This window comes from Polistes canadensis, unplaced genomic scaffold (genome assembly GCF_001313835.1).
Source record: "Polistes canadensis isolate GaletaPanama2010 unplaced genomic scaffold, ASM131383v1 scaffold_0, whole genome shotgun sequence".
NCBI lineage: Eukaryota > Metazoa > Arthropoda > Insecta > Hymenoptera > Vespidae > Polistes > Polistes canadensis.
Window position 1 is genome coordinate 995,030 of NW_014569547.1, and position 23,292 is coordinate 1,018,321.

The 23,292-nt window shown below is 27.2% G+C and overlaps 4 protein-coding genes across 11 annotated transcripts; 1 reads left to right on the top strand and 3 right to left on the bottom strand.

Moving 5' to 3' along the window:
• Window positions 1-234: 234 nt before the first annotated feature.
• LOC106792958 (mitochondrial glutamate carrier 1-like) lies at window positions 235-8,928 on the bottom strand. Its single transcript, XM_014759494.1, has 8 exons — window positions 8,732-8,928; window positions 7,525-7,594; window positions 6,893-7,027; window positions 6,511-6,660; window positions 4,988-5,124; window positions 4,542-4,727; window positions 908-1,058; window positions 235-837 (listed from the first exon to the last, which is right to left on the bottom strand). The coding sequence occupies exons 2-8, from the start codon at window positions 7,566-7,568 to the stop codon at window positions 699-701; spliced, it is 942 nt and encodes a 313-aa protein (XP_014614980.1). The 5' UTR covers window positions 7,569-7,594; window positions 8,732-8,928; the 3' UTR covers window positions 235-698.
• Window positions 1,068-4,274, top strand: LOC106792893 (nuclear cap-binding protein subunit 1). Its single transcript, XM_014759445.1, has one exon. The coding sequence runs from the start codon at window positions 1,362-1,364 to the stop codon at window positions 3,744-3,746; it is 2,385 nt and encodes a 794-aa protein (XP_014614931.1). The 5' UTR covers window positions 1,068-1,361; the 3' UTR covers window positions 3,747-4,274.
• A 2,522-nt stretch (window positions 8,929-11,450) lies between the features above and the next one.
• LOC106793354 (transcription elongation factor B polypeptide 3-like) lies at window positions 11,451-15,903 on the bottom strand. 2 transcript variants are annotated; one of them, XM_014760225.1, is made up of 9 exons: window positions 15,580-15,903; window positions 14,627-14,913; window positions 13,540-14,528; window positions 13,248-13,432; window positions 12,964-13,133; window positions 12,782-12,873; window positions 12,339-12,538; window positions 11,978-12,257; window positions 11,451-11,863 (listed from the first exon to the last, which is right to left on the bottom strand). In XM_014760225.1, the coding sequence occupies exons 1-9, from the start codon at window positions 15,649-15,651 to the stop codon at window positions 11,787-11,789; spliced, it is 2,352 nt and encodes a 783-aa protein (XP_014615711.1). In that variant the 5' UTR covers window positions 15,652-15,903; the 3' UTR covers window positions 11,451-11,786. The 2 variants fall into 2 exon arrangements, with proteins under 2 accessions (XP_014615711.1, XP_014615717.1); XM_014760231.1 differs by having other exon boundaries at window positions 14,627-14,876; window positions 15,580-15,668.
• Window positions 15,904-17,110: 1,207 nt separating this feature from the next.
• LOC106793152 (leucine-rich repeat flightless-interacting protein 2) lies at window positions 17,111-23,130 on the bottom strand. Of its 7 annotated transcripts, XM_014759847.1 has the most exons (10): window positions 22,701-22,869; window positions 22,038-22,110; window positions 21,343-21,486; window positions 20,423-20,549; window positions 20,190-20,326; window positions 19,831-20,094; window positions 19,569-19,707; window positions 19,353-19,478; window positions 18,964-19,178; window positions 17,111-18,881 (listed from the first exon to the last, which is right to left on the bottom strand). In XM_014759847.1, the coding sequence occupies exons 3-10, from the start codon at window positions 21,424-21,426 to the stop codon at window positions 18,771-18,773; spliced, it is 1,203 nt and encodes a 400-aa protein (XP_014615333.1). In that variant the 5' UTR covers window positions 21,427-21,486; window positions 22,038-22,110; window positions 22,701-22,869; the 3' UTR covers window positions 17,111-18,770. The 7 variants fall into 7 exon arrangements, with proteins under 7 accessions (XP_014615333.1, XP_014615350.1, XP_014615328.1 ...); XM_014759864.1 differs by lacking the exons at window positions 22,038-22,110; window positions 22,701-22,869 and adding an exon at window positions 22,934-23,130; XM_014759842.1 differs by lacking the exon at window positions 22,038-22,110.
• Window positions 23,131-23,292: the final 162 nt, after the last annotated feature.

The window sequence follows — 23,292 nt, forward strand, 5'->3', positions numbered from 1 at the left end:
TATTATTTCGATGTTGGCTCGTAACGTAAATATGACAAACATTCCTAATTTCTTATTTCCTTGTAAACTTTGTTCTCATAATCAATTTATTAATATTCATAAATCAACACATATATATATATATATATATATATATATACACACACATATACATATATATATATGTATATGTGTGTGTATATATGTCTAAAAGATTACATGAATATTATTTTAAGGCAACATAAAACGACATAATTATAATAATCCATGAACCCAGCATGGACTTTTATTCTGAATAGTTCCTAAATTACTTATTCTTTATACGTATGTATGTATGTATGTATGTATGTATGCATATAAATAAATAAATATATATACATACAAACATACATATAAAAATTCTCAAAATCAATACAAAGTTAAATTCGCCTTTGGTGCTAATAATATAAGCAGTGATTCGATTAAATAATATAAGTTACGTATAAGGAATAACTTTGATCACTTGGAACTACAAAATAGATATTTGTAATTCTTAATAATATAAAGAAAAATGACAAGCAGTTGTATATAAGATATGGAAATATGCGACTGCCTAATATAACATTAGATGTAATATTTTAGTAATAGCATTTAAACAACACATTTAAATATATTTCTATGCCAATTATTGTCGGTTTCCCAGAGTTATCGAATGGCATCATTTATAGATATATTATACTTTATTTCAAACCTAAAATCCTCTCTGCAACTCCAAGGTAATAAACGGTTTGTGCAATTCCAAATAATGGAGCTATTACTATCATCCTGCATGCACCTCCTTTAAAGAACGCGGTTGGTCCTTCGTTGACAAGGGTTTTTCTATAAAATAACAAAAATATGAAATTGTTGATATTAATATAAAAAGAAAATAATTTAAAAGTATTCTCACTTAATGCAATCTAATACTCCATCATATGAAGGTTCACCAGGTGCCTTCTTAATAGCTTGTAATCTTGTTTTAATAACATCAAAAGGATTAACTAATAATGCAGCTGTGGAACCAGCAGCACATCCAGCAAGGAATGAACACCAAAATACAGCTAGAAAAGATAAAGCACAATACATTAGTCACATATTTTAAATATAAATGGCGGCAAAGTGTATAAGGCGCCCCCATAAGTTTATCGTAGAAACTTTAACCTCGAATTTAGCTACCATAGCGTCATCTTTTCTCTCTCATTGTCGAGTCATCATTGGCGATATGTTGAGAAGTTTCGTCAAAGCATAGATTTGTGCGTGTAGTTTCAAGTTAACCGTAAATAATTATTAAACTTTGCTATAAATAAGGTAACGAAATAAAGATCATATTGTAAAAATCATTTCTACGACTGAAATAATTCAAAATGAGTCGTAGAAGAGTACACGAGGAAGACGATGGATATGAACGTGTCTATAAAAAGCGAAGACGTGTTTCAGAAAATCAAGAAATCGAAGATCGTTTAGAATCTTTAATTCTAAGAGTAGGCGAAAAATCAACATCTTCTTTAGAAAGTAATTTAGAAGGTCTTGCTTCGGTTTTGGAAGCTGACCTTGGATTATTTCGTAGTAAGATACTACGAATTTTAACAGATTGTGCTATTAAAATGCCAGAAAAATGTACCATTTATACAACCCTAGTTGGCTTACTAAATGCAAAAAATTTCAATTTTGGGGGTGAATTTGTTGATTACATGGTAAAGAATTTCAAAGATGCTTTAAAAGCATGCAAATGGAACGTAGCAAGATATTCGCTCAGGTTCCTTGCAGATTTAGTTAACTGTCACGTTCTATCGTGTGGTTCATTAATGCAGCTATTTGATAACATGTTAGATGCTGCAAATGAAGATAGTGTACCACAAGTAAGACGCGATTGGTACGTTTTTGCTGTTTTATCAACATTACCATGGGTCGGAAGAGAACTCTACGAGAAAAAAGAACAAGAATTGGATCATTTAATGGTAACCATTGAAATATTTTTAAACAAACGTAGCAAGAAACATCAGCCAGCTTTAAGAGTTTGGTCAAGCGACACACCTCATCCACAAGAAGAATATTTGGATTGCTTATGGGCACAAGTTAGAAAACTTAGGCAAGACAATTGGGCAGAGAAACATATTCCCAGACCATATCTTGCTTTTGACTCTATTTTGTGTGAAGCGTTACAACACAATTTGCCTGCAATAATACCCCCTCCACATCATGAAAATTGTACCTATCCATTGCCTACTGCTGTCTTTCGTATGTTTGATTATACAGATTGTCCCGCAGAAGGATCTCTATTACCTGGTAGCCATGCCATTGAAAGATTTCTCATAGAGGAACATTTGCGCCAGATTATTAACAATTACTATTTTGAAAGGAAAGACTGTGCTGCACAATTATTGAACTTTCCATATAAAGCCAAAATTCCTTTGGATTATTGTATAGTTGAAGTAATATTTGGAGAATTATTTAGATTACCAACGCCTAAACACCTTGAAATTTGTTACGGATCTATTTTGATAGAACTTTGCAAACTACAGCCTTCAACAATGCCACAAGTATTGGCTCAAGCAACGGAAATTCTGTTTCGTCGTATAGACAGCATGGCAGCTACTGCTTTCGATCGTTTTGTTTGGTGGTTTTCATATCATTTGAGTAACTTTCAATTCCGATGGTCCTGGGAAGATTGGGATTCTTGTTTACAACGTGATCCAGAGCATCCAAGACCTAAATTTATTAGAGAAGTATTGCAGAAAGCCTTACGGTTATCATATTATCAGAGGATTCGTGATATGATGCCAGAATCGTATGCGGAATTAATACCTGCACTACCAGAACCTGTATATAAATATTCGTCAGAAGGAGCAAGCTCTCTACCTGGTACTGCTGCAGCTCATGAACTAGTTGTATCAATAAGACGTAAATGTACACCCGAAGAAGTTTTAAATGTTCTAAATACTTTGCCAGGACCTAAGGATCACGAAGAAACAAATAACTTCAATCCGCTGAAAATAGATGTTTTTGTTCAAACGTTACTTAATCTTGGTTCTAAAAGTTTTAGTCACAGTTTTGCAGCTATAGGAAAATTTCATTATGTCTTTAAAGTACTTGCCGAAACGGAAGAAGCTGAAATATGTATATTAAGAAATATGTATGCATTATGGAAGAATCATTATCAAATGATGGCAGTATTAACAGATAAATTTTTGAAAACTGGTATAATAGAATGCAGTGCTATCGCTAATTGGATATTTTCTAAAGAAATGGCATCAGAATTTACAAAATTGTATATATGGGAAATCTTGCATCTTACGATAAGGAAAAAAAATAAACACGTCATTAAACTAACCACAGAATTGGCAGAAGCTAGAGAAAAATTAAGAAGGGCTGAAAGTAGATCTGGTTCTTCCTCGGAGGATGATGACACTAATAAAGACCGTAATAGAGAGAAACCATCAGAAGATGTTGTAGAAAGAATGGAAGAGAAACTAGAAGCAGCACAAGCAGATCAGAAAAATTTGTTTCTCATTATATTTCAGCGATTTATAATGATTCTTTCAGAGCATTTAGTTAGATGTGATACAGATAATATTGATTACAATACTCATTGGTATAAATGGACTATAGGACGACTACAACAAGTGTTCTTGACCCATCACGAACAAGTACAGAAATATTCATCAACTTTAGAAACATTATTATTTACTCCAGATTTGGATCCTCATATTTTAGATGTATTTCATCAGTTTGTATCTTTAAGAGCATAATTCTAATATAAAACATATAATTGTAATTATATTAAAAAAAAATAATTTAAGTGGCTTAAATTTGTAAATCACGATTACCATGATATGGTGAAAGATCCTATTTACATTCATAATTATATTGTAACTGTACAATACGATGTAATTGTACAGTAATATAAGAAAATTTTGCTTTATCACTCCTAATTATAATATCAATGACAGAAAAAATAACAAGGCAAATATATTGCTTAAATATAATACATTTATGTACAAGTATTTATAAGTATGGGAACTAGTATTAGCAAGAATAAAATATTCTTCGATTGATACATAACTATGGGGATTCGTATAATATTTTGTGAATTTGACTAAATTAATGAGATACCAAACGTATACATGTTTTCTAACTAAAACTATATGTTCTATAACTATGACTATTTTATATCTAAGGTATCTTAAATACATGGCTCGATTCTGCTGTAATTTTGTAGAAAGATTTATTATCATTACTCAAAATAAATCTTAATAAAAGAATCTTAGATAACCAAACAGATATTATATAATCTTTCATTGTAACAAGCCTGTATTGTTTACGAACTCCAAAGAAATTCATTGAATCTATAATAGATAGGCAATAGAAACTAATCATATAATGAATCGAACTTATAATCTTCAAAATAATATCTATAAATTCTAAAAGAACTTCTTTTAAAATCTTATTAAATGTATTTCTGTAAAATCGACTCTTGAAAAGGATTTGTTGAAAATATATTTGATAAATATATTTTATATGAAATAAGCAGATCAATAACTTACATGATCCATCTTCTCGTTTTGGCCCAAGATCATTTAGTCTAGCAAACAAAGGAAAGTAAATAATGGAAAACGTAACATCTCTTAGTGCCGTTGCTCCAGTTCCCTGATAAAGTCCCAGTATTCCTCTTTGTTTAAGAAGATCCTTAGTTAAAGATAACGCTGATACTTTCGGTATAGTCTTTCCAGCTATAACAAAGAAGAAATATATTATAAAACAAATTTGACAAATAGTTTAGTCATATCTTTAATATTTTATATCTCAATATATTTTAAATTATTTATATATATATGGCGTATATATATATATATAATGTCAGTATTGTAATAAAATATAATTTAAAAATTTATATACATATATATGTATATACAAATATAATTTTTATAATATAATAAATAAGAAAAAAGAAATAAATAAATATATAATTAACAAATATTCAATTACTTACATTCTTTTGCAGCTGCAGCAACTCTTCCTGCATCCTGCATTTGTATTTTAAGTAATTCCATTGGTGTAGTAATAACTATTTGACAAGCTCCTGCTAATCCTCCAGCCAACATTTCACGTTGTAATGGCAGTTGTTGGCTATGGAAATTAACGAAGAAAAAAAAGAACAAATAAAAAGATAACATCTTGAAAAAATTTGTTTTGAAAAAATTTGTTTTGAAAAAATTTCCACACTAAATTAATAAATACAAATGGGGCTATAATAATTGGGTCATATGCTTTAGAAATGGTGAAACTATTCGTGTGATTAAAGATTACAATCACATCTACTTGTGGGAAATCGCACAAAATTTCTTTTTTCTTTTTAATATATGCTTTATCTGTTAACGTATGTTCTTTTCTCATAATATTGTAACTTAACAATTGCAATAAAAGTACACTGCTTGCGCAGTGATAAACTCATCTCAATGATAAACCAGTATTATACATACATTATAACAAATAACATAAATACATATTACATGTTAAAAATATTGTCAAAAACCATATTTTTGTTCTTAATATGATTAGATAGAGGAATAGGACAGATCCAGTGTTGACAATTTATTTTAATGACATTTTTTAGCGAGAATTTATAATTAATTATATTAATAATCATGTAGACAAATTTATTTACGAATAAACACGAAAGGAAAAAGAGAATATTAAAAGTTCTATAATATTTTATTGCAATCTTTTATTGTTAGTATAGGAACTCGCCAAAAAATGCTCTACGGATCTCAATTCAACCATTTGACATTTTTTACACGTACTTTTTTTGTTAGTGTATGTTGCATTTGCGCTATAGTGATTCTTCATGACTCTGCCTGTATTGTACACACATCCCTCAGTGATAAAATACTTTTTTTTACTGCCACCTCCTGATTTTCTATTTTTCTTGTCAGGCTTGTGTATCATCCATACCATACATGATATACGCTTTGTTACGGAAGAACATAATCATATAAATAATAATCTATAAAATTTTGTGTAAAAAGAAATTCGTAAATTGTTTTCTTCTTTTTTTTTTCAATGTTTCGTTTTTTCTGTTTCTTTCTTTTTTTTTGTATCAATGCAGGTGCAGTTAAAAATTTATAGTGAAATAAATTAATTGACGTGCATAATCTATTTCCTTTCTCTCTCTCTCTAATATACTTGCGTATAGGCAAATATTGTAATCAAACAATTAAGTGCGATGTTTTAATTAAATAATAATAATAATAATAAATAAGAATTATAATAAAAATAATATTTTCAAATAAAATTAAATAAATCAATTGAAAATTTGTAAAGAAAATTAAAAAAAGGGCAAAACGATGGTAAATTCGACAAATAATACAACAAAATAATTCCAACATTTAATATATATATTATAAACGTTGGACTCTCTTGTTTAAATTTGTCGATTTGTGTTGTGCCTGGTTAGAGACATCGTACCTGATAAAAATATAGTTGATACGTATTTAAACATCCACATAAACATACCCAGGACCAGTGGAGAGGTAATGTCTAAATGTGTCATTGGCAGTGAGTTTAATGGCTTTTTCCGGTGTAATCAATAAAATATTTACACCGGATCCTTTGTACATTCCAAAATATCCTTCCGCTTTATAAGTCTTCTTAAAACAATCGAACCTATATAAAAATATTTATTTATTATTAAGTTTTTCTTTCTTTTTTATTTTCTTTTTCAATTAAATTCGTCAACAATAAATTATAGATTGGAGTTAAAAAGACAATTATGTAATAAAACGTTATTGTCGTGTTAGTGATATTTTTAAAGTGACATTGAAAACTTAAACACTATTAATTAGCATACATACGAATAAATTGAGCAGAGTTCTCATTTATCCAAGTTTTAACTTACATCGAGCTATACATTCGTTCGCCATTTGGTCCAATTACTTGATTTTGTAACCGCGTTTTTACCAAATCCAAAGGAAATACTACAGATACGCCGATAATTCCGGCAATTCCTCCATTTATTATCTTTGGTAAAAGCCTAAAATAAAAACATTTTATATTGTATAAATCGATAAATGATATATATTGATTTACAACTTGTTCATCGAGTTTCTATATGTTTCAAATATACGCACCAAAAATAGAAAAACGCGCGAGATTTGAATGCAAGATATTTTATAATATCTATAATTTATTAATACGATTGTTGTATTAATACGATTATTAATTTAATAATACGTAATGCGATTCATTATTAAAATTTTTAATGCATTAAAATTGCATTAAAATCATATTAATAAATATAATACAATTTATTATTACATAAAAATATAATTTTAGTGTCAATTTATTATAACACTTAAATTAAATCTAAACGCAATTTAATTTAATAACAAATTACATTGTATTTAATAATACAATCGACCTCGTATAGCAATTTAAATAAACGATCTCGTATTTAATGGGACACAATTGAAACCAGCAAGCAGTTATTTCTTGGCAATTGTAAGACGATCGTACAATAATCCTACTTACTTAAATTGATCAGGAATTGACTTTGGTGAATCTTTCTGCGCCATTGAAAATCAGTATTTCTATTTAATATCTGTAATTCATATTTTTATTAATACCTTATTGTTTTGTTAATTATTTTAATAATTAAATAATTCATATATTTTATTTAATAATTGTAAAAATATTCATTCTTATTTTTACAATATACAAGAGACACACAAATTTACTGTTATATATATACAAGGCTTACATAATGCTCTCTTATCATTAACTATTATAAAAAAAATATAGAATAAAAGATAAAACGTTGAATTCAGATTACAGAGAAAATTTAACAAGAGAATTCCTTTTATATAATATTAATAACAATTCATATTTTTATATTTGTATTTCTCTCATCTAAATAATTATATATTCTATTTCTTAATAAAAAACAATAATTGTAACATTAAGTCTATAAAATATTTGCTATTATGCATAACCAAAAATCTCTATTTAATCATATGCAAATATAATAAAACGATAATAATAATCATTTTATAATATCAATGTATAACTTTTCTCTTCTCTTTAAAAGAATTGAGTTACATTTAAAATCGTTTTTTTTCTACTTGTTCTAAAAATACTTAGTAGACATCTACACCATTGTAGTCAATTATTATTATTATTGTTACTATCATAAACATTCACATTTATATTCAATATATATTTAGACTGAGATATATTGTTTAAAAATGTATAAATTATTTGTCAAATATATATAGAATATAAGAGAATCAGACGATTCTAATTTGAAGATTATTATAGCTTGTATTTCTCAATAGTAATAAAACGATACTGTAGACATATAGAGTGAATTGAGGCTAAATTAAATTGAGAATACAAAATTTGGGAAATGTGTCACATCAATAATAAATATGTACATACAATTAAAGCTCGTTTACACGTGTAGTGAAAGAAAGAAAGAATGACGACTTATTTTCTTCCTTTCTTTTTTTAAATAATAAAATTTATAACATAAACTTAAATTGTTATAATAACATTTACATTAAATCATTGAAATTTATTTAACGGGAAGTATATATGCAAAGATTTATAGTTATTATTTAACTATGATCATCTCTCTCAGAATAGCGAATAATATTCTTAATGAAAATGCAGCACATTTCTTCTTGAAATATCAAGATGTCAAGGAAAAAAAGAATATAACTTGATAGGTGGTGCTTACCCCACACTAAGAACAGATGATAACGATAAAACTTTTGTTTTATCACTCACAATTTAATTTATTATAAGATTACTGCACGTTCACTGACATTAAAACCCATTCGTTCAACCTTTGACAGGAGCCACTGAAGTTCTGTCGTCGTTTTAAGGTTGATCCTCAATGAAATGTCATCTGATATACAATAATGAATGATAAACTTTGGCTATAACGTTTAAGTATCCACTCACAATTGCATAACTTTCTGCATCAACTGAAATCGACTAATCAATGAAATCTTTCTATCTAATACTGGCACGTGATTGGACGACATTGTAAAAACTTTATACGAATTCAAATTCACAATACAATACCACGGTAACAATTTGAGCGCGCTTTTCAAATATATTTTACATGACATTTTGATTTTATTCTATTTATGATTTTTATAAATCATAATTACATGTATATATTTATGTATATGCTGAGATGGAAAAAAATAAATGATCAGAAGCATTTATTGTTGAAAGAATTTATGTTCACACGATGATGTAAATTCCACATTTTATTTTATGTGGAATTTAATCAAATTTTAGTATTTTCGATGCATACATCAGTTTATAGGATAATAATTTTGTTCTAAATATTCCCTATTATAAATACAGAATATTAACTACATCATAATAATAATACTAATATAACTAATACTATTTTTATATACAAATATATGGAAACATATATAAGTCAAATTAATTTACCTGATCATTTATTATGTTTTATCACATTCGCACAAAAATATCATATTATGCTAATATCAATTATAATATAAAATAAAATATTCAGTACTATTCAATTCAATTCTATGCAAATTTTCACATATTGAAATTTAATTTTCATGCATATATTTTAAGAATATACACAATCACTACCAGATGATATATTCATTTAAACGGAGAAATTTATGCATGAAATTAAATGTGTAAAATTGTTATATTTATAACAAACTAAAGTATTAATTACATGTTTTAATAGAGTATCTTTATCAACCAATAGATTTGCAGTTATAAATAAAGAAAATATTACAATTAAATTGATTCAAACTATATTATATTGTATTTTGATTCGTGATGTAATTATATTTGTATTTTTACAAATAATTGTAATGTCATGGCGTATATAAAATATTTTTCTTATGCTACAAAATTATTAACTTATTGTTAAACATATTAGAGCATGATGTCATTGCAATCCACTTATTATGATACGAATGAAATTATTGAGAAATGTAGTATTATTTTATAATAATGTTATATATACAAGAGGTAATTATACTTTAAAATTAATTGTAGGAACACTAACGTTTCATTAATTATTAATATAAATTTCCAATGTTCCATAATAGCATAATGATTAATTAGAATGGCAACTATTTATATCTTTTTTCAATTTCAAATATTTCGTTTTTTACTTTTTTTTCATTCTTTTTATGTGTTTGTTAAAATTAGAGATCTTCTATAACACATACAATTATTCTATATACGAACGCAAAACCAGTTAACAAATATCGTAGATGTATTGAGAAAAATTAATTAACTCTTTGACTATAAAAGGCACATATATACACATTCTTTATAGAGAAGGATGAATAAATGATCATAACGATTTGCAACGATAAATCATATCAACTGACTTACGAAATAAATTGATAGTTTCATGCAAGAGTATGCCATAGTCAAAGAGATCAACAAAACTTTGGAATTTCAAGTTGATACAACTCAATTGAATATTAAACACGAAAATGATATACTGATATTACTCAACACTTAAAAACATTTCACCCTTTGCGGACGAAAGAGGCATATGTGTGTTCAACGTGAACCATTTGGGTATCTAATTAACTCATATATACGTTCGGTGTATTAATGAATTTAAAAATTAAATTACTATTTAATACAAAATAATCAATAAAAAATATACTGTATGAACATAATATTTGGATATTATTTAACAAACTAAAATGATAATAGTAGCAGTAAAAGTAGACAGACCATTTTGCTACTCTGTTCACAAAGAGTTAAATTAAACTTAAGTTAAAACTTTAAAATGAGAACGCATACTTCTTAACAATTATTCTTTTATCTTATCATAAATTATGATCAAATGTGTATATATTTCAATCCTAAAATTTTTATTATTAAAATTAAAAGTAAATACAAATTTGACCACATATTTACGATGATTTGGTACAGAGACGTACAAGATTAGCTCGCTAAGCCGATTGGCTTTTATTATTAGATTTCTTTTTGTTTCTCTCTTTATCATCATTACATTTTCACAGCCACAACTCTATTGTGTTAGTCTAAAAATGATCGATTTCTATCAATGTGCCTGTAATTATGACAGTAGAGTAAGTTATATAATGAACCAAAAAATGAATCTTATGACTGTGGCTACATATTATAATTATTTATATTATAAAATAAATATGAGATCATTTTTTTCCATTTTTACTTACTCTACTGTTATAATTACCAACACAAATATTTCTTATCTGAATTGTTGGAAAAGTAAACATGCTTGACTAAGAACGATTAAACAACATTAGCGGAAGAATAATTTTTCTTCGAACTAAATATTTGCACGTCTCTGTTTCGGTGTATGTAATGTCACAAAACAGAAATATGTATATTTAGTATAAAATACATAATAAAATGTGGAAGCATATAAATTTTGAAAACGAGCACACGTTATTAAAATTAGTTAAATTAATATTTTACTATTTAAACCGAAGTAAATTAATAATTTCATAGTTCAGATTATAAACCTAACAATTTTCTCTTCCTTTTGGATTATTACTTTTAAATGCATTAAATATTTCTATAATGATATTCATATTTATATATGTGTAAGTTAAAAATCAATATTACCAAAATATAAATGTTAAATAATCTTGCAACATAATTTTTCTTTCAAAATACAAGAATATTACTCATATCACAACGTAATTTTAAAAATATATTATAGTGGAAACATTATCTATACATTATAGTTAAAATATACCTACAAATGTTCATACAAACTACCGTTTGTAACGCCCTTTTATTAATTGTAGAGCTTTTGCCATAAGAGGTGCTTTTGTCTTCTTTACCATGCTCGCTATTAATGAAACAGATAAAAATTTTTTAAATCCAAAAAGGAAAAGATGTAAAAGTATTATTATCGGATAATAATTTTAATATACAAATTTTTTTTATCATATAGTTGACTTACACGATGGTTTAACTCGATTCATTGGAGGTGGTGGTACAGATATATTAGTTGCTGCGGTAGGTCCACCGCCAACAATCAATTTTTTTTTCAAATCAGATGTAGATGTAGGAATCGAATTAGTTCCATACTTAGCTTGCTTTTTTAAAACATTCCTAGGAGGTTTAACAACATTATCAACATATGCAAGCTTAGCTGATCGTAATGGTACAGTCTTATCTATAGATTGTTTTATATTGGCAGTTAAGGTTTTCAATTTTTCTTCTCTTTCATCCAAACAACGCTATATTATAAAAATACATAAATATTGTTGTTATTATTATAATTATTATTAATATCTTATAAATAATAAAAAAGTTCATACCATGTACATCTCACGCCATGTTTCCATTTCCTGTCTTTGTTTATTTCTGAATTCTCGATTACAATGAAATTGCCATAAAGAATCCGTATCTTCAATTAGGTAAGGATTATAATGTTCTAACATATATAATTGATCTGCCGTAGCTCGTTCTAAAACTGGCTTTATTATGTCATAAGGAACACCACCAGTAAATTCAAGCGCTATAGAATAAAATCATATTTACATAGGAACTTATAACTTTATTTCAAATAAATAGGCATTTGTGAAGAAGTTATGACCGAAGGATAAAAAAAGACCCAGGTTCAAGTCCCAGTTTAGTTATTCAACGGCCTAATTTTTTCACGAATTCCACATATATAATATATAAATATGTATGTATATATTTCATATATAAATAAAAAATTAGTTAAAGTATTCAAGAGTTAATAAAAATAAAATATTACCATCAATATTCTCTATCAACACTCTTATGCAAATTTCATAAAGAGAAGGTACACTTGTATAACCAGTTTTATTCCCCGAGTATACTTTGGTCCTAAAAAATAGAACATATAATATAAAATAACTTCATTCTCTATCAACGTTCTCTATCTCACGAACATATCTAGATTTATTATTAAATTACCTTTGATTTTTAACATGAATTACGTCAGTAAGAGTCTTATCTTCCTCTTTACGATGTACAGGATTAATGTATGACAGTGGTTTATAATTAGGACTTATTTCAGGTAATGTAGATGCCAGATTCACACTTAATGGCTCTAACTTTACATTTGGTGCTAAAAGAGGCAAAGGCTGCAAATGAAAATCTTTATGAACAGCACAAACTTGCATATTAATTGTGTTAAAGTAATTTCATTGAGTGTTATTACTAAAAATATGTTAGTAAAATATATACAAATAATTTACATGTAAACTATCGCTGCTTGTAGCTTCGGTTTTCACAGGCGTTTGCTTTTTGTTATTAAGAGTAGACGATACATTTGTTTCTAACTTGGAACATCTTGAAGAATTTAAATTAGGAGAATTATTATGACGCTTCTTTAACCCTGGTGCAACTGTACACATTCCAAGAGCTTCTGCAAAACTTGCACCTGCCGAAAGAAGATGTGTGTACTATATAAATAAATCTTAAAATATATATATATATATATATGCTTCTTTTTATGTATTATGTAACATAAAAAATATAAGAACTAACCGGAATTACAATCTATTCCTTCGTCTCCATTGATTTCTTGTTTGATTTTGACTTTTTCTTTTGATTCTTTTGAACCAGATTTACTTTCTTTTGAATCAGATTTGCTTTCTTTCGATTCAGAGCTACTTTTACTTTGATGCTTATGTCTTCTTTCTTCGTTTTCTTTTCTTTTGCTTTTTTCTTTGTCTTTGTCTTTATCTTTATCCTTATCCTTATCCTTATCCTTATCCTTATCCGTATCCTTATCTTTATCTTTATCTTTATCTTTATCTTTATCTTTGTCCTTATCCTTAGCATGATCTTTACTACTAGAACTATGGTGACTTTTTGATTTAGAACTTTTACTAGAACGATGACTGTCCGTTTTTTGTTTTTCTTTACTTTCCTCTGATTTCTTTTTATTTTTATCATCGTATACTTTTTCCTCCTTACTAGAAGAACTTGATTTAACTTTTTCACGAGATTTACTCTTTTCTCTTTTGGATTCAACTTTGTTTACATCTTGCTGTTTTACTGTAACATGTGTTTTCTTATTTAATTCCGTTTGAAAATCGTTGACATTTTGTTTATCTGTATTATAAGAACTAGTTCTATCATCATCACTTTCATTTTCAGAAAGTTTTGGTTTTTTACATTTCTTCTTTCCACTATTAGAATTATCCAATTTTCTTTTTTTGATATATTCGTCTTGTTTGTCTGTAGTACTATCTAATTTATTACTATGAGAAGAAGATTTATCAATAGATTTTTTTACATGCATAGAAGAACTACTGCTGCTTTTTGCATCATTGGAATAAGATCGTTTATCCCTTGACTCGTGTCTAGAATGATTTTTATTATGTTTTTCTTTCTGTGATTCATGTTTCAAATTTTTCGATGAATCCTTATTTACGTTAGATTCATTTTCAGATTTAATTTTTATATCGTGCTTACTAGAATGTTTCGAACTGTGCTCTGATATTTCATTTTTCTCTGATTTTTGTTCGTGTCTGTATTTTGAATTATCATTTGTTAATACATATAACTTTGGTATTATTTGTATTTATACTTTTTAATTGTTTAACATTAATTAATTTCTATAACGTACCTTGATATTTTCGCCGTACTATCTGCTTCTTGTTTTTTCTGTAATATTGGAGATTCCGGCCTATCGTAACTCTCAGGAGCATCAGGAACACAGGCTTCATCGTCTTCCCCTTCACTTGTTTCCTCGTCTGCAACCATAGCTTTCCATTTGGCCACCAAAGCTCTGGAAGCATCCCCAACGCCGCCTTCATATTTTCTTAACCCATTAACAGTACGCCCTACTCCTGTATCTTGAAGATGTTGTACTGTTACTGGTAAATTATACAGTCTTTGTATATAATGCAGCATCTATAATAAGTAATCGTAGAAGAAAAAAAAAATAGAATTAAATTTAAAATTCTGTTCATTAGCTGAAATATGCGAGAACATTATTCAAGACTATTTATATTAATTGCTAAATTGCATGATTTTTGTATACCTCCTTGTTGGTTAGTAAACAACAGCATTCAGATCATTATCTGAATTTATAGACAAATAAATACATATATGATACAGTTGTATGTGTGTGCATGTGTTTATATTTAGAAAAAAAAAGAAAAAACTAATATTAACGGTATAATGTAAATAAAATAGAAATGATTATTGTCTTTAAAACTGTTATGTATACAATATTTTTTTCTTCCTTTTTTTTTCATAAATAAGCAAGAGATCAAGATGTTTAATTTATATCCTTCATAAATATGTATTTAACTAAATACATATATATGAGTTAAATATATTTTCATTTTATTAAAAAGTCATTTAAAAGCACAATTCAATATAAATATACATTTTTCTAAACGTAACATCATTTCATTAAGAGATCATGATATTTCAAATTCATTCTTTTCGAAAACTTTCATAGGTTATCGTATACATTTAAGGTTTTTTTTGTTAAATTATTTCTTTTCATATCGCAATTTTTTATCTTCTTTATTATCGAAAATAATAATAATAATAATTAAAAATACTGACTTTTTCTTCTTTATCAGAATATTTCTTAATATTTCGCTGACAATGCCGTATTTTCTCTACAACAGACGACATCGTTGTAACTTCCAGCTGCTAACTCCCGTTTATGCACGGTTACCAAATGTATGCACTGATTTTTTTTAACTATGTTTTAGGATACAAAAGTTACTATTTTATTTATGTCAAATTCACATGCTACATTTTTACTTGTAAACTAATATTTTTTCAAGTCGAAATCAACGAATTTTATTACATGATAAATTCGAATTCTCACGGAAACTACTATTCGCGATTTAACTAGTTTCATAGAAAAATTTATAGACACGATTTTCAATATTGTTGAGAAAAATAAGTTATCTGCAGTAGCGCCTCTTGAAAACTGTGGTGAAAGAGATGAAACTTCTATCCCTACCACTGATTTTCATTTACATGCTAAAAAGATGAGCATTTAATTAGATTTTTTAATCCATTTCCAATCCAAATTTTCACAAAAATATCATGAAAAATTATTTAAATTAGAAAATTTTCTATGCGTTTCTTTAAGAAATCATTTGATATATAATGTTATCTTTTATTTGTAAGTATCTATCTTTTGAAATATAATTAGAAATGTATAATTTAAATAGAGTAATGATTAATAAATATTTCAGGAACGCCCTGGAATATGTAGCCATTTGCTCGGTAGTACTTGCGTTATATGATTTACAATTAAATTTAGATGGATCACAAGTAATACCGACCCAGATCTCACCACGTGGAGGTTGCTACATATGGAGATCCACGAGCTACAATATTATATTAATCAGCCGCGTTTAATGAACCTTCTTTTAATTCGATCGTAATTTATTATAGGTTCATCAACCGTGATTTTGCACTAGCCTAAAAGTAAATTACATTTGTTTTAATGTTTTTACACAGTAATGAATTCGAATTTAAAATTTTCATGCAATAAAATAACAAATTGAAATTATTTAATATTCGAATTATATTAATAGATATGTAATATTTAAAAAAGATGTACTATTGTTTAAACATTACTTAATTATACTCCACGTATATGATATCTTATTTAAACAATTGACAAAATTAATTATTTAAAGCTTACCTGTAGAAAATAAAAAGTTCCGATGATAACTCGTCGAAATACGAAATAATACTGTTTCGATATATTTCGATTACCGCAAGTATAATCGAATGTTCGATTTTCGTGACGTCACTCCACAAATTTAAATTTTCGATATACTTGTAATAAAATTTCGAATTAAAATGTGTTAAAAGTTATTTAATGTTTAAACAATCGTAAATATTAGTATAGTACGGTACTGTGTTTGATATATCTTGATTGTGAATTAAGAAAGGTAGTGAAAAGTTTTAATATTATTTTCAATTTTTTTAATTAAAGACTCATTCATCGTTCATTGCGCAAAGTATGTTGTATTAATAAAAAGAAAATAAAAATTTGATTAAATACATATAAGGTAATTAAATAATTAAAAAAGAGAAAAAATTTGAAAAAAGTATAAGCGTATAATAATATTGTTTATGTTTCTTTTTAATTTATTAATCAATAATTAAACATTATATTATTATTATTTTTGTTGTTTCATTTGGAATAATATCATGGACCATTAAAAATGTGTATACGTTTCTAAACAACAAACTGGTTAACACATTTTTTTGCTATCCCTTGGCACGCATTATTAGAGTGCAAAGATAAAACTTTTTTAAATATAGTTTGATTCTCTTTAACCAATGATATAATGACGGGTAAACTCCTACAATAGGACAACATTGGAAGTATATATATGTACATTGTATATATTCGCATGAGTCGTACTACTGATTATGGACAAAACTTTGTTGAATACACAAAGAATATCACACACATACATTTATAACAATATATTTGAATTTATTCTAAATGTACAAAGACCACACTATTGTACATCTAATTTCTGTAGTTTTTATATCAATCTGATGGATAAAAAACACATGTCAGTCGCAATGTTTTAGAAATTATTTTGATATAAGTTATAAATGCAACACGATTATAAATATACTTTCACTACCAACATATTCGGGGATATGTTCTTTTTTTTCTTTTTTAACATAGTATACAATCATTTATATCTTCCTTTTACTATTATTCTGCACAATAAGGATATTTTTATAATTATTCTTTTTTGTAAGCATATTATTTTGTTATGGTTCACTAGGGATCAGTCCGGTGTGGTTTTTGCCATTTATAATCTATCTTGAGTCAATAATTTTTTAATTATAAAATGCATTTGAAAATGTTTGAAATAGTTAATAAAGGATCAAAGGAATAAAAATTGAAGACTAATTGTGTAACTCATAATTTCAAATGTTCAAACTCTTTAAATACATTCGTAATTGATCCACTTTACACTAGAAGAATATACTTTAAAGTTTAAGAAATTTTAAGTATACTTATTATATCAAGTATATAAATTATTAAAATATGTTAACTTCTTTATATAATTGCAAAAATCATATTTTCTCTCTTTCTCTCTTTTTATGTTGATTTCAAACTATGAAATATTAAATTTTTATGCACTTTGATTATAAAAAAATTCCAAAAACAGAAATATTAATTTAAAATTTATATAAAACTCTTGTAATATATATATTTATAATGTTACAGGTTGACATAATGTAATTAGTCAAAACGTAACACAAAATTCATTTTTAATATTGATGTCATCAATGCATAGAGAGAAATAAAAACCAATAGCCTGTTATAACATAACAATGTTATATACACGCACAAATTGTCTTTACACAACTATTTATAAATTAATAAAGTATTATAAATGCCTGGAATATTATTACTAAACAAGCATTTTCTCGTTGTTAAATTGCCATTAAACTGCTTATTACCAAAAGACCAGATAAAAACAAAGAATGACTTTGCGTACAAATTCATTAGTATAAATATTTCTATACGTGTCATTCTCTAAATGATAAAAGCTCTCTAAATTATAAAAGATCTGATAACAGTACACATATTCTCTGTTAAATGTTATTACCAAATTGCCAAATAACTCTTTGATATATTTTGCAATATTATTATTATTATTTAAAAATTATTAAATAAATGCCTTCCGTCTATAGCACAGAAGAGAAAAGACAAGGTAGACTTGACAAGTTCAAAAAGAAATAAAATAATTTCATCAAAGATCTTTAAAAAGAGCAGATTTAGCATTTTTAAGTTTATCTAATCGCCTTTGTAAATGAGAATTCGCTGTTTCGAGTTCTTCGACACGTCCTTGAGACTCTCTAACCTATAAAAATATAAAATATAAAAGAATAAGTTATCATCGTTAGGTATACATAAAAAAAAATGTTAAAAAGATGCTCTATTACTTCTCTTTGCAATTTTCTTTTTTCAACTTTGAGTTCATCCTCTGCCTTCTCAGATGCCTCTGCCGCAGATTTATAGCGTATTACTTGACTTTCTAATCTAGCTACAGTGGCTTGTAAAGTAGACATGTCTTGTTCCGCCTTTTGCAGCTTGAATTTGTAGTCAGCTAAAAGTTTATTAGCTTCTCGTTGAATATCCTCAGAATCCGTTAAGCCACCTGTTTCAATAAATAGCTCATATAAAGTAACATTTAATGAAATTGTCAATTTATATTACAGATAAAACATTTCGTAACTATTCCTTTATAAGACCATTTTATGGAGTACTAAAAATTAAGAAAAAAAGATGTATGTACTCCATCACACACGTAATGTACAGATTTAACTTCAACCTAATACTGCACCCGGTGATCTCTCAGATCTTATGCGATTCTTGGTTTCTTCTAATTCCAATCTTAAATGTCGTATTTGATCTTCTAATTCTTTTTTCTCCGAAGCGAACTTTCTCAGTCGAACATCTACAATAAAAAAAAGAGTATTTTCAATTTATATATTTATTTTTTATATCAATTTTGTAATATAAATAATGTTAGATTAGGATTACATACCCAAGGATCCTTTTCCAGCATTTTCTAATAAATCTGCAGATTCTTTACTAACTAAAACTCTTTTCCTATGGCAGGATCCACCTTCAACATCGTCTTCTTCATCAGTTCCTTCATCTTCAACTATTACTAATCCATTTTCCTATATGATAAACAATATCATTATCATCATCATCATTATCATTATTATTATTACTATTACTTAATAACTTCACTTAATTGTTAAGAGTAGAGAAATTTCATATCATAAAAAAAGAAAACATACCTGAATGAGTGTATCCCTTTCTAATAATTGTGTTCTGCATAAATCTAAGTCATCTTTTAATCTTTGACTAAGTCGTTTTGACTGTTCGGCATCTCGATTCTTCTCCCGAAGTTCTCTACGCAACTGTGCTGCCATTTCTTCCAATTCTTCCAATTTATCTTTTAATATATCAACTTGATATGCAAAAGAAGATTTTTCATTATCTAATTGAGCATTAGCTATCATTGCTTTTCGAAACTTCTCTTCAAATTCCTTCAGCTCTAACTGTAATTATGTAACTTTTCAGTATTTTAACGATTCAATGTTAATTCTAATTAACGTAGTCATATCATATTATTTAATAAGCATAGAACACGTACCCTAAGATCTCTACCAAGGCCTACATCTTCTAATGAATCTTCCGATGATTTACAACTGGATTGAAAATTATTCGAATTTGTGAGCAAGCGTGACGTCCTCACAGGATCTGGAGTTACTCTCATGGCTCTATTAGGATCTACAAACAAATGAAATATAATGTAGTAATTACAACGATTAATTAAAGACTATCGTTATATTTTGTATTTATAAAAAATATTTTGATAATAGTTACCTGAACACATGTCATAAACTCTATCAGCATTTTCTTCCGCTTCCTTTTGTTGTCTTTCCAATTCGCGCATTCTAATTTCTCTAGCTTCTGCTCTTGCTTGTCTTCTTGCTGCTAGTCGAGCTTCTGCCTGAAAGTATGTATGGAAAATCCATCCTGTTACCAAAAACATTTTCAAATTCAATTGATTATTTACATTGCTAAGTTAGATCAATTCTTTTACTAATATATGTATATATGCGTATGTGTATGAGCGTGTAACAAAAAGATATACAATTATTTAACAAAATTATTAATATGTTTAAAATGTTTTTTAAGCTCGACATGATTTTAGAATTTTATGTTGCGTACAAATAAATATATAAATATTAATTTATTTAATGCTAATAAAAAAATAGTACGAATTGACTAACAGAAAGATGAAACACACTTGTCTTATAATATATATATTATATTTAATAATAATATTTATTTTAATACTATATGAATTTCTCTTTTTCTGTTTTGTTTAAATAACCAGAATACATAGTAGTTTGTTTTGTTATACTCACTTTTAGCCTTATTCCATTGGCAAAGTTACCTGTTTTCCTGACATTCCTATCTTATCTTTATGATAAGCTCTTATCATTATATGGTTTATAACGTGTAACTTAGCAGTGGTAAAAGTATTACTTTATACATCTTCCTCTTACAGAAATGTGAATATACAATAATATAAGAATATACCAATTTTATATTAATAAATTAATAACAATTAATACACAGGTATGAAATGGAAATTTAGGTAAACGTAAGCAAATCATAAATGTACACATGTATCACTGTTCTACGTACTATAAAGCTATAACCTTCAATAAGGATTTGGTATTTTTATCGAACACAATAATTCTAAGCGAATAAACGAGCAGATTATTATGTCATACCTCTTTAGCTATTTGGTCAAGAGCTTGATCTTCAGCAGAATGCCGTGTGGCGGTTCGTCTTCGTCCAGTTACAGCAGACTCCATTTGTCCTTTTATTTATTTTTTGAAACAGCAGCTAATTGATACACCTAACGTTTTTTAAACCTTAACATAAAAACATTGAATCATATTAACAATTCAAATTCACAATAATAATAATGATAATCGATAATAACTATTCAGATCTCAATTGATTTCTTTTTTTATTTTTTAACGAAGAATCTAAATACAAGAAATTTCTATTTCGTAGTAGAATTAGGGAAAGCAATGTCGAATAAAGATATAAAATGACTTCATTTGTTTAAAAAACAGATGTTTGGATAACGAACATCTCACGAAACGAACACAAGAAGTACCAATGCTGTGTCTAAAATTTGTAAAATTGTACAGTGGTAAATCGGTTAATGAACAGTTCAGGTAGTGAACGTTGTCTTTAAATGGATTATGTTTGTTAACCGATCACCTACCATACAAGGTTATTGTATTATATACAACAATTACATGCACAGCATTAAGATATATATAATATAATTATTGTCGAAAGAAAAGTAGAACTACATTAAGAAAAAAGATATTCCATAATGATAATTTAGTATAAATATTCATGATATATATATATATATATATATAGATAGCCTGAACTGTCCTTGTTATACCTGTATATTGCTTGAATCAAAAGAAGACCACAATTATAGAGTTTCGGACGTGTTAATTCTTCTTAACACTCGCCTTCGACATAAATATTATATATTGTCACTTAACATTAAACGTCCACCTCATTATATAAAATAAAATGTTTAAAATATATATATCGAAATAAAAAAAAAATTAAATAACAAATAATACTCTTTTTGTACGTATTAACACACCCACGTATCACGGACTAATGTGTCCATGTAGAAAAGTACTATGCACCGATATCTGTTTTTTAACTACTTATGCCTTAATTTAGTGTTGCCCTGTCTGTCTCTTCTCTAACGAAGCAAACTTATAAAAATACGTACAAGAGAATGTGCTATCAGCTAGCAGCGGACAGCTGCATCTTGTTTTAAAAGAAACACATGCAAAAATAACCAGACACTATAAATAAAGTCAGTACAAATCGTATGAGAGTGCCACGATGACCATTCGTAGAATAGAATTAATTATTTTCCTATTTGATAATGATCAATGTTTTTGATATAAGAAAAAAAAAGAAAGAAAAAGAAAAAACATAAAAAAAAAAATTTCGTGACTTTTGTTTGTTCGTTTAGCTATCTTTTTCTTTTTTTTTATTATTGTTATTCTTTTCTTTTCTTTTTTTTTTTATTGCTAGATACCGATAGTTTAGCCTGGTCTGTGGTTGAGATTATTTAAATTCGAGGATGCGTGACATGAGTGCATAAAATTCCACTGGATATATCGCATGATATTTTCTCGAAGAGTTTCTCGTTCAGTGATGCAAAGCACACTGCGCCGCGCCTCAAATAACTATGCTTCCGGCGACATCTGTCCGTTTAATGTGGTACTATCTTTAAAGTGAATGCCGGCAGTTTTCAACATATTATCGTACCTTTCGATATAGTAGATGTTTGACACTGTATTATTGATATTAGATTTCTCCATGTATTTCTATTGCACTTTAATCAATTCTATTTTCTACGAATCGTTGTGATTAATTAACACGATGAAATATTTCATTAATAAGATAAGAACGTTTGTCTATTCGTTGTAATAAACGTTTTGTAAGAATCGACACCTTCGATTAACTTCACGCCAACTGCGAAAACTTCCGCAGCGCCCTCGAATAGATCCGACGTGAAAAAAACGTATTAATCGAAAACTTGCTATTCAATTTGCTTTTTCTTCTTTTATTATTTCTTTTTTATTTCTCGTACCAATTCTTTCGTAATCCTATTCATAAATTAATAT